The sequence below is a fragment of the Carassius gibelio genome, chromosome A16 (assembly GCF_023724105.1).
Source record: "Carassius gibelio isolate Cgi1373 ecotype wild population from Czech Republic chromosome A16, carGib1.2-hapl.c, whole genome shotgun sequence".
NCBI lineage: Eukaryota > Metazoa > Chordata > Actinopteri > Cypriniformes > Cyprinidae > Carassius > Carassius gibelio.
Genome location: NC_068386.1, coordinates 31,448,909 through 31,461,545, shown reverse-complemented (window position 1 = coordinate 31,461,545; position 12,637 = coordinate 31,448,909). Strand labels below are relative to the sequence as shown.

Here is a 12,637-nt window from a genome sequence, read left to right as displayed (position 1 = left end):
AAAAAATGACTATATATATATATATATATATATATATATATATATATATATATATATATATATATATATATATATATATAGTTTTACTGTGCTAAATCTTCTACACAAATTAACTACATAACTACGTAAAAACTTCATACTTACAAAATAGATCACAGAAGACTTCTCCGTGGTCTGTTCTGCTCAGGTTTAGAAATCAGAGTCTTTTGGCAGGCGAACTTCTTAGTTAAGTATTAGTTTATTGTATATAGGTAACATATGCTACAAACAAAATACTCATATATATAAAAACAGAAGAAAAACAGAGATATATAATTTGCATGCTTGGTTGTTTAGAGGGATCAATGGCAAGCCCACTGGCACTGGAGAAGATGTTCCACAGAACCAACCTCTGATTTCCTCTTAGCACTTTAGTCCCTTATAGAGAGCAGGTGGATACAATGTCTTGTGACATCATGAGGTCTGGAAATTCCCTAAGATGCTCCCTTTAGGAAGCCTTCTATTTTCACAATTTTCTCTTTCTTCTTTGATGCGTCCTTCATGCATTCTATGGTAACATTCATTTTCTTCATTTTTCTTTAGTAAAGCTCTTAATAATATAGGTTTCATTTCTAGCAATACTTTTGATAATATTTGCTATAAATATTTGCTCAGTAAATGCTTTAAAACAATTACAATATAATGTGTGGTGTCTTTCTTAATGAAGCATTTTTCCAATAAAACAATTTCAATATATCGTGTGGAGTCTTTCTTAATGAACAATTTCTCCAATAAAACAATTTCAAAATAACGTGTGGTGTCTTTCTTAATAAACTATTTTCTTCCAGTAAAACTATTTCAATATAATGGGTGGTGTCTTTCTTAATAAATCACTTTACCAGTGATACATTTTCAATAGATGCGGTTAAAATACAAAGGTATTAAATATAAAAAAAGGCAAACTTGCAATAGGACAATTGCATATTTTCCTCAACAACAGATAGATAGATAGATAGATAGATAGATAGATAGATAGATAGATAGATAGATAGATAGATAGATAGATAGATAGATAGATAGATAGATAGATAGATGGATTGTATATGGTAGTGTTGTTAGAATTTTTTGATGTCATAAAAATGTGCTTAACTGTAACTTTAAAATATTGTTAAAAAATATATGGAAAAAAAATGTAAATAAATGAACAGTTAGTAACCTTACTATATACTGAAAAACAAAAAAAAAACCAACAACTAAAAGATCTAACCAGACATTTCATGTAATTTTACATTAAAATGGTGTAATGAAGGACAAAAGAACAAAGAATGTTGATTGTCAGCATCATGGTACCAACAAAGCCAGATTGGTTTAGTTTTGTCAACTCAAAACTAATCCTGATTTTGTTGAGCTACCATCATGGTACAGGCAACAGCTCGATTTCATGATTAATTCTACAAAATAATAAGAATTATACTGACACATTCACATTTTTCATAAAGACATTATGGATTTAATCTTCACAGCGAAAATATGCATAGGTTTTATAAATGAATCATCGCAGACAGAATGTATTTCTTGTTACCCTATGGGCCCTATTTGTGTATGATTGTGTCCAGGCACTTGATCCAGCATCTTCTTCATTAGTAACATGCATTTTGCAAGCACTTCCACTTCCTTCTTAGTAATAGATACACTGTACTGTATAAAATGAAACAAACAAACTGTCATCAGTGGCTGCCAGTTTGACCACTACATAGCCTACTTTATTCTCTTGGACAGATACGACGTGCTAAAAGATATGTATGGGGTGTGTATATAAGAATTAATGAGTTCAAACACCTACAAGTGGTAGAGTAAAACTATTCTAAATAAATATACATTACCGTAATTTGCTCAAACTTAGGAGGATTATCATTGCTGTCAGTAATTGTAATAACTGCTGTGCCAGTGGTTGCCATGCCATTTCCTTCCATGTCAGTAGCCGCGATTAACAAAGTATATTTAGGCCATTGCTGAGAGGAAACATAGCTGATGAGTTTGTTTACACAAAGTCATTTTATTACCACTTTGAGATTCATCAAATGTCACTTCTCACCTCTCTGTCCATGCCTGGTTCTTGCACGGAAATGCTTCCAGATACAACATTGATATCAAACATGTTCGGTTTTGGAAGTTTTGGCTCTTGGCTGACAATCGTGTAGCGGACGACACCATTGGTCGTTTCTATCGTGTCATCTGCATCAGTGGCTGTGACGGTCATAAACTCATAACCTATGATGAGAAAATAAAGACTAATTAGGTGGTAAAAGCTGGCATTTGAAGAGAAAAACTGCTAAAAACCATTTTCTTGAGAAACTGCATCATACGTACCTTTTCCAGCAGCTTCAGGAACATGTCCATTAAAAGGATTTTGAGTAAATACAGGCTTGTTATCATTTTGGTCAAACACATTGATGATAACTTCCATTGGATTTTCTCTTATATTAGCCACTTCACTCGCTTCAGCATGAACTACAAGCTAAAGAAATTAGAAGAAATTTTTTAAAGGGCAAAAAAAAAAAAAAAATGTTTCTTTAAAGTTTTTTAGTCCATGTCTATTTACTTTAGACAAACAAAACTTTTTTTCTAAATTGTGAATGGACTATTATGTAGACTAGAAAGAAGCGAAAAACACTCCCCTTATGGGAGCTGGCTTATCTCATACCAGGACGTAATCATGCATATGGTCAATTACGAATTCACTTTCTGTGAACGGCCCAGAAGTAGGCTACAAAACCCTTTTCCAACTGCTTGCATACGCACACGAGAGAGAAGCAATAGTTATCCTATTATTTATAATAAAAACGTAATAATTTTTCATTTTAACTAGGCGACAATTACTTTCTATAGTTGTTCTAAAATAGGAACCAAAGCATGTTTATTGATTAAAGTCTACATTATGAGTTCTATTCAGCTTTCTACGTATTCTGGATCTTATTGTAAATTTAAACCATCAGTTTTGTATTTTTTTTTCTGCATTTGGAAACAAATGTAGTGAATTAATTGTTTGTTCTCTGAAGTCATTCAGAGAAATGTGTCGTATTAGCTGCGCAGATTCTGAGTTCAGCCGATCAGCAAATATCAGTTTCACAAAAGTGCATTTACATGTATATATAGACTAAGATCTCATAAAATGACAAAACTCTTAGGTTGTATTGTGTTGAATTTAACACAAGAAATGCTTTATTAATCAGTCATTTTAGTTTAGCCTTAACATGAGGATTCTAATTAATTTGCTTTGGTTTAAATTCCCATATGTTTTTCCTATAAGACGAAACATTTGCCTAGTCTCATAATTTTTTTTGTTATATCATGGAAATTAATAAAACTAATATGAAGGATTTATTTATTTATTTATTTATATATATTTTCCTGTACATTATCATTTTTGCTGTGTCATGAGCAGGGCTGTTTACAGTGAATGTGTCATAAAAAGATCATTTTTATAAGCATTGAACTATTCATTTTAAATTTCAAACATTTTGTATGTGACAGTAATGCTGTCAAAAAAAAATATGCACAGTGTACAAATAGGGGTTAATACTGTAGAGGATACCAGGTATGTTTGTAACATGTTTTAGCATCTGTTACCCGCAAAATTTTATTATACAAATATATTTATACAAAACACCCACATTTGTTCACTACAAAAGGCACCAATTCAAACCTCTGCAACAGTATCTTAGCCCTTTTAAGTTGATGTTAAATATACAATTTCACACTTTCTATGAATGACAACATCTTAAATCTGTTTGATGCAGGAGTCTGTGCTTGTGTTAAATAGACTACTAGAACAAGCTTCATTAACAGTATTTGCTTACTGAACACTCAACTCAAAAATGTGATAATTCTAACAAAAAACTGTGTAAATTTACGTGTGAGATTGTGTGTCTACTGTATGTATGAATTTTCTTAATCAGATTTACAATGTTCACCAATGTTTTTAACTCTAGACTGCAGGCTTGGTGGATCCAGAAACTGCATAGGGCACATTTTAATTCCTTTGGCCTTGAGCCGCCAAAAGAGCTCCATATAGACAACATGAAAGGGAATGCTAATATGTGTTAAAACTTACCCAAACATTTTCATTTATTTTTTTTGCATAATTATTGACCTAGAGAGTCTAGAGAATTGTACTGCAGTGGTTTAATTGATTTTCAGTTAAAAACCTATCTATCATATGATTTGAAGATCTAGTGTTTGTGTGAATATATGAGCATTTTCAAGCACACACACACACACACACACACACACACACATATATATATATATATACATATATATATATATATATATATATATATATATATAGAGAGAGAGAGAGAGAGAGAGAGAGAGAGTCCAGAGAATATTACTGCAGTGGATTTATTGAGATTGAGCGAAAAACCTAGGACTAGTTCACAAAAGTAGGCTTTTAACATTAATGAATGATTTGATTGACATAAATGGTTCTAGTGGTTCTAGAGGCTAGAAGTTGTGCATTATAAGGAGATCTATCAAATGATATGCATACTGTGTGGGTATGTGAAACAACACATAGAATAATAAGTAGAATAATAATACAACAATTTTAAATCCTTACAATTTCAATAGAGTTTCAGCTCTACGTGCTTCAACCCTTAATAATAATAATAATACAATCTGATTCTTTCACCAAAATCTGATTTTTTTTTCATCATAAAATGCATATCTATTTACAGCTTTGACAACCATTTGTATAAGATCGGGTAGGAAGTGGGTAAATAATGAAATTATAATGGGAAACCTAGCTTATCCCTGATAGGTGGAAATTAATAGGTGGTGTTGTTACTACTCTCTGCATGTTACAACCATACCCCTCTCCCCACAGTAAAAAGTAGTACTCTTAAAGCGCTGCTGTCATTTTAGCCTATATTTCACTCTAACTGTAGTCAAAAAGATATAAGCAAAAAACTATAAACTATAAGCAATTAGAATAATTAGTTCAGATTAAATGTTATAATGTTATATTATTATTGTTATTAAAGTATCAATTTATTTCATCATTTTTTATCTTCATTCACAAGTAAAAATTTCACATGATGACGCGGTGTGAACTGTTCCTTTGCGCCACCTGGTGGTGATTTCTCAAATGAGTTTCACATCTGACTGAATTGTATTTTGTTGACTACGGTATATTTAAAAATAAATGAACATTTAAAATGTACAGTCACTGTAAAAACAAGAAAAGAAAACGGTCAACCCATTTAAAAGTAAAGAGATTAAAAATGTCCTTACTCTGTATGAAGCTTTTTTTTCTCTGTCGAGTGGATTAGTCACAAACAGATTCCCTGTAAATTTATCAATAGTGAAAATCCCCTTTGGTTCCAGATCTGCCCCTTCGCCTGTGAGGCGGTATACCATTTGAACTTCCTTGGCATACTCTGACTTTATCTAAATTCAGGAAGCAATAAGAGAACAACTCAATGACAGACCTCTTTCTCATCCATCTCATGATGAAAAGTCTCTTTATGACTTTCACTCACCTGGGCCAGTTTCATTGGGAATGGCCCTCTGCTATTCTCAAGAAGAATGATCGGAGGGATAATCCAGCCTCCCGGTGCTCTCTTTAGACGTGCTGAAGACCTTGCAAATGCCAAAGGTGGATCAAGTGGAGATTCTATCTGTGAAGCAAAAAGGAGTGAACCATATTTTTAAACAATTTCTACAAGGGGTTACATTTGAGAGACAGGCCTATAGAGTTAGAAAACAGAGTTAATGAAATTGCCTATAAGGTGATAAGTCTGATTAACATGACACATACTCACACGCACACGCACACGCACACGCACACACACACACACACACACACACACACACACACACACACACACACACACACACACACACACACACGCACACACACACACACACACATGCACCCACACACAGAGAGAGAGAGAGAGAGAGATGTGAATGATCAAATTGAAGAATTCTGTTATTTCAGGGTTCTAGATTCTAGGTTTGTCATATTATACATTTTTGCATTCTACTCTTTTTCTATAGATTTAAAGCATTTTAGGTCATACAATAATACATTTATTTCAGTCCCCTACAGAAAAAATTAATAAAAATAGAAACCATCACATAATCTGTAATGGTCTTACTGGTTATAATGAAGTTGTATTGGTTTTAATGAAAACTTTTAATGGCGTCTGTTGGTCTCTACTTGTAATTGATCACCTTCTGTTGGTGGCTTTTGTTAAAACCTATGTAACATGTCCAAAAAAAACAAAAAAAACAGCTACATGTTAAGTAATGATTTTAATGGTTAAAAGTTGATGGTTTGTAGTGGTATTTGTTGTGGAAATCATTAGATTTTCTGTGATGGTTTCTATTGTATTTGTCAGCAGGGTAACAATGGGTTTTGTGATGTTATTTGGCATAAATGCGACATTGCAGTTATATTGTGAGATAGTAGCGACTGTTTGTAGTTTTGGTGTTTTAGTATTAATTTATCTCTTATTTACATTGTGTCTATACTTTGTTTGTCTTGTGTAGAACTAAGAATTGAACAAAAAAACTCGTTTGCCCAGCCAGTTTGCCCAATGCTGAATTTTTTTCATAAATAGAAACATTTTATCCTCTCCAGAGCTCAAACATAAATATGCACTGGAACTTTGGCCATTTATTATTATTAACAATTGATTTCTTATTTTTTTTTTCAAATCAGGTGGGCCCTAAACATGTACAGAAATTGATAACTATATGTGTCTATTTAAAGAACCATAATAAATTGACACATAAAAAGCTGAAATTTTGTATTGTATTGCACGGCAGTTTCTTGAAGTAAATGATTGGTACCTGTGGAGAGGAGATGTTCATGACTGTATCCTTGTGATGCCCATTAAGATGTTGGACAAATTCAACTCTGATAGATACAGTGTGCTTCTTGCCATTGGCATCCCAAGCATGCACTGAAAACACCACGTAAGCCTCATGAAGAGTCAGTGGTCTCTTCAGTGTAACAGTCCCATCCTCGTTCACATCAAACCGCTTGTCAACAGACTGAAAGAGTGTTCTTGTTTTTCCATTGCATGTATTAAAATTTACTGTCAGAAATCAGAAAGGGAATAAATTGGTAAAACAATACATCTTATTATGTATTTAACCTTGGTTCCCCGTGTGGAGAAAGGTACAGTGTTTCAGTAGCTGATGCTATGAACACAAGAAGAATCACAACAAATGCATTTGCTGATTGCACTGGCACCACCCTCCGAAGCAGCATGTCAATAGTGGCTTAAAAGGCTATATCTGTGCCTCCTTCAATTTCTAAAATAGGAATTCATAATCATAACAAAGCATTATGGCAGAGTTACTCTGTTCCTTTGCTCTTTTCAAGGAAGCTGCTGAGAGCTGGAGTGGGATTGATTGACACAAGGAAACTCATTCACCATGTCTCTGAAAAACCCAGACTGAGCAAAAGACGGTTCCAGCAGATAGGACGTCTTTCTCCAGTATATCTGAGGTTAAATTGCTTCATGAATATGAAACATCAGAGGAGCGATGTTATGTCCTTTTGACATATGGTTGATGTTATGCCTCAGAGAGTGGCTCTAGCACCATTAGCCAATGATTTGGTGATAGCCAATGGAGGAACAGGCTTAAGACAATAGTAACACCTGGAGGATGTTTGCATAGCATAAGTTACTGATGCAGCATCAATGGCATCAGTGTTGGGGGTAACGAGTTACAAAGTAACGGATTATAGTAACTATATTACTTTTTTGGGTAACGAAGTAAAGTAACGCATTACACTAATAATATTGGTAACTACATTACTTTACTAGACTATAGGCATTACACATGATGACAGCAAATTTAGGTGATACTGTGGATGTATAAAATTTGATTGTAATTAATGTAATAGTTAAAAAATGTAAATAGAAAAATTGTTGTATGTAGATATCTTATTGCATTGTGTAGAGAGATTATTCAGCCAAATACTAAAAGACAAAAGCTCTCAACATTCATTTGCTAGAGATATTTTAATATAGCTTACCTCTTCCTAGTGTTTTTCCCTTGTAAAGGTCATCTTGGTGCACTTTAAAAACCAGCAACTCCGACTCTAAGCCAGGTGTACATGGAGACTCCTCCGCAAATCCACTCAAAAATACCTAATTTGAAATGCAATAAATATTATTCGTTAACATATATACAGTTGAACTGTAAGGTATTTTGATTTATTAATCACTTCAGGCACAAGAATCTACAGGGCTGGTCCACATTTGTGTTCAACTTGCAGTGAAAATATTCACATCCATCCATCCATCCATCCACCCACCCGTCTGTCCGTCCATCCATCCATCCATCCATCCATCTATCTATCTGTCTCTGGCAGACTGTATTGCCTTTAAAACATTAAAACTAAGCTTTTAAAGCTACTTTCAGACTGAAAACTTAAAAACTTAACTTAACTAAACTTTTTCAAACTTTTCAGACTTTTTCAAACTTAAAGTTTGTCTTGACAAACTGTTTTATCTAGTTGAATATGCATTTGTATGAGTTTCCCTTTCACTTTTCTCTACCCACCTTGGATACTTACCTGCCTTTCCTGATCCAAACTTTCATCTGTAGACTATCCTAGCATCTACCTATAAGAAGGAGAAACACTTTCGATAGCCTTGAAAGTTGCCTCAATCCTATCTCTGCATTCTTGCATTCCTGTTATTTATGGCTTCACAGTTGCCATTCCTGTCTGTTGAATAAATTGAACTGAATAAAAAAATCCTTGAAACTTATCTATTTGCTTCTTGCTTCGTGGTCTCCTTCTGTGCTGTGACAGAAGACCAGACCAACTGAACTATCTACCATGGATCTGCATCCCCAATCAGTCAAACACTCTCTCCACCACCTTCATCTGCACATCTGGGTCCAGCACCAGAACACACGCAGGTTGACAACTATACCACCCCAGGCAAACGGAGAATTACAGGAGAATAAACGTGGGGGCTCTGTCTTTATTATGGCCATGAAGGCATGAAGCCCTCTATCGATTACCGGACCCTAAACAGTAAAGTTTTACTGAACTTTGCCTCTGGTTCCAGCTGCCTCTAAGGAACTCTGTAGAGTATCTTCTCCAAACTGGACCTGCAAAGTGCTTACAATCTCATTCATATATGCACTGGAGGTGAACAAAAAACAGCCTTCATTACCCTAATTCAGGGCTATTCAATTAGTTTCATTTGAGGGCTGGATTATCGTATTGAAGATTTGAAGGTGGTCGGGGGCCGGTGGCCAGGGGGGTGGTGGGGTCTATAAAATAAAGAATTTAAATGAAATGCATATTAAGCAGTAAAATGAATTAATATTACCAACAACAATGTCTATGAAAGGATAATATTTGTTTTGTCAATCAAAAAAATTAACTGATTACTGATATATTGTCATAATTTCACACTGAACCTCCAAATGATTGTAGAAACAACATAAAGATAGTGTATTTTTATTTACATCTTTTTACAAAGTCTCATTATTAATTTTTTTTTATATAATACTCCTGATGATGTCTCTATTAAACGCATCTTCCTCTTAGTTTTATCCATTAGTTATAGCAATTCAACATTACATAATAATTGTTATTTTTTTAACATTTATGTTCCGAAAAATATAACAACTTTTAATTTAATTGAATGCAAAACAATCTTCACATAAACTATAAATTGTATATGCATAAACTATATAGATTATTCTTTATTCAAGCAACAAAAGTTGATTTCTGAAGAGTGATTTCTCTTTTTCGTTTCCGTGATTTCCATTAAATAAACTTCAGCAAGTTTCACTTTAAAAGCAATGCTGTCTCTTTAAAATCTGATGTGCGTGAGGTATTTCTGACACATATCAGGTTTCTCCCAGCTCTTTACGATTATTTTGGACTTTTTAACTCATTTAAGGCTGTTAAAAAAAAAAAAAAAAAAAACACTCGCCAAAACTGTGTATTTTGAAATAATTGTGTGTGTTTTTGTCGTGTGAAGTGTCGCTGGCATTGTGTGAAGCCAGCATACATTCAGCCGAACGCACAGACTTTTAAACTATACTGTAATCACCTTCATCCAGTCTGCGTTATTTCTGCATATAACAATGTCTTTATACTCGTTTTAAACTAGAGTTGTGGACATTTCATAACTCCCTCACACAAGCTCTTGTCAACGTCGTTATCTATTGATGTTGCGTTCCCTGGTAGATTGTAGTTGCCATGTTTTCACAAGAAAATCCACCCAATGTTACTCAAAATAAGCCAAAAACTAGCCCAATCACGTTTCTTTTTGGCGGATTTGGCACTGTTACTTCTCTTGCTTTTCTTTTCGGCTGGCCTGGGCCAGTGTTGCCACCTTGTGGGCAAACTACCTTAGGTGAAAACACAATTCAAGGCATATAAGTGATCTGCATGTACTCTTCTCATGGGTCGGATAAAGATGATTGGCGGGCCGCATTCGGCCTGCAGGACGCCAATTGGATAGCCCTGCCCTAATTGGTCACTATAAGTACTTGGTTATGCTGAATGGGCTTGCCAACTCACCATACATCTTCCAGGGTTTCATGAATGAAGTGTTCCAGGAGTTCCTCCATCAAGTTGCTATTGTCTACAGTACATAGACAACATCTTCATCTGCTTCCGGAACCTGGCCGAACATCGCCACCACGTAGAGCAGGTCCTTCAGAAACGGAGGCAATGCTACCTTTATCTCAAGTTGGGGAAGTGTGAGTTCCACCATACCACCAACCAGTTGCTCGGGTACGTCATCACCCCTCAAGGCATCCAAATGGATGATAAGAAGGTTAAATCTATCAACCAATGGCCCTTAATATCCTCTATGAATGAACTGCAATACTTCCTCAGATTTGTCAATTTTTATCACCAGTTTATTCAATCTTTCAGCACCTTAACAGCCCCTTTACTTTACTTTACCTCCTTTAAAATAAGACCAAGTCTCTGTCCTGGACACCAGCAGCCACAGCTTCTTCTGCACCATTCCAACCTTAACTCACCCTGACCTTCAGAAACCTTTCCTTGTTGGGGTAAATGCCTCTACCATGGGAGTGGGAGTGGTGCTGTCCCAATACTCTGGAGAGCCTCCCAAGCTGCATCCCTGTGTATATTTCTCATGTTAGCTGTCCCTAGCGAAGCAAAATTATGATATTGGGAATTGTGAGGTGTTGGACATCAAACTTGCCCTAGAAGAATGGAGACACTGGCTGGAGGGAGCCCTTCATCTATTTCAAGTCATCACCGGTCATAGCAACTTGAAATACCTCAAGAATGCAAAATTAACCCAAGACAAGCCCAGTGGGTCGTGTTCGTCACCCGCTTCAACTTCACTGTCAGCTACCGGCCTGGACACACAACACCCGAGCTGACGCCTTGTCTCGGATTCACCAACTCCCATAGGAAACATCCTGCACGCTCACAATCACCTGAATTCTGATTCCCTCCACTTGCTGCACCTCATCAAAGACCCACCTAAACACCATCACTTTCACTAACCTTTGTCTTGTCTCATAGTCACTTACAAACTATTCACTGGACTCTACCCACCTCGGATACTTACCTGCCTCTCCTGTTCCAAACCTTCTTCAGTAGACGATCATAGCAGCCACCTATAAGAAAGAAAATTACTTTGGTTTGCCTTGCAAGCTAAGTTGCTCCAATCGTATCTCTGCATTCTTGCACCTATTGTTTACGACTTCACAGTCACCCTTGCCTGTTGAATAAATCCTGGGGACTTACCTGTTTGTCTCATCGTGGTCTCCTGTGTTGTGACACACACAATATCAGGTCTACCAAAACCTCTTGCAAACCTTCATTTTAACCGTTTTACCCAAATTTAAATGTATTCAAGGAAAGTAAAAAGAAATACTATCAAAGAAAAAAAAAAATACAACTAAATAACACATACTGTATAGATAAGGTAATCTTTCAATACAATTGCATTATCAAATTTTGTAAATGTTTACAAAATATTCTCCAAACTTGAAAAAAACTTCCAAAGTTTTTGGAATTTGTCTTGGTATGAGGGATAAAGTCCTACCTTACAAAGGAAAACGATAACTTCCAAGCTAAAAGACTTCATTGTTTTCATTTGAAGCAAATTGCTTTAAAAGGACCTTGAGATAGTAGCTCCTTATTTTTGAGAATGTCAAGTTATTTAAATATGTTTTTTTTTTGTAGGGTGGGAGTGGGAGGTGGAGTTTGCGGGCAAGTGGATTTGTTTCTTGGTTTGTGTGTGAGTGGTGTCAGTAAAAAATATGATTGCTCAGCAATACTCAAGCATTACCTTGTCATCCCCCACTAACTACTAGTGACCTGAACATTTATTTTAAAGCAAAAAAACATGGTAACCCTTCAGTAATTACTCAAGCATCACCTTGTCAGCCTGCAGGAACTATTAGTGGTCTGCATTATAAAAAATTTAAATAAAAAAATAAAATAAACTTTGGATGTCTCCAATATATTTTGATATACGACTTTATCGACGATATGACTCCTTCTGCCAATGCATTGATGAAATTAATAGTTGGATGTGCCAGAACTATTTTCAGTTAAATAAGGAAAAAAACTGAAGTCATTGCATTTGGAAACAAAGATGAAGTGTTCAAGGTG

At 35.2% G+C, this 12,637-nt stretch overlaps 1 protein-coding gene across 1 annotated transcript; it reads right to left on the bottom strand.

Moving 5' to 3' along the window:
* Positions 1-219: 219 nt before the first annotated feature.
* Positions 220-12,222, bottom strand: LOC128030949 (cadherin-1-like). Its single transcript, XM_052619049.1, has 9 exons — positions 12,066-12,222; positions 8,039-8,153; positions 6,841-7,088; positions 5,523-5,660; positions 5,275-5,430; positions 2,350-2,497; positions 2,075-2,250; positions 1,863-1,991; positions 220-1,677 (listed from the first exon to the last, which is right to left on the bottom strand). The coding sequence occupies exons 1-9, from the start codon at positions 12,114-12,116 to the stop codon at positions 1,558-1,560; spliced, it is 1,281 nt and encodes a 426-aa protein (XP_052475009.1). The 5' UTR covers positions 12,117-12,222; the 3' UTR covers positions 220-1,557.
* Between the last annotated feature and the right edge of the window lie 415 nt (positions 12,223-12,637).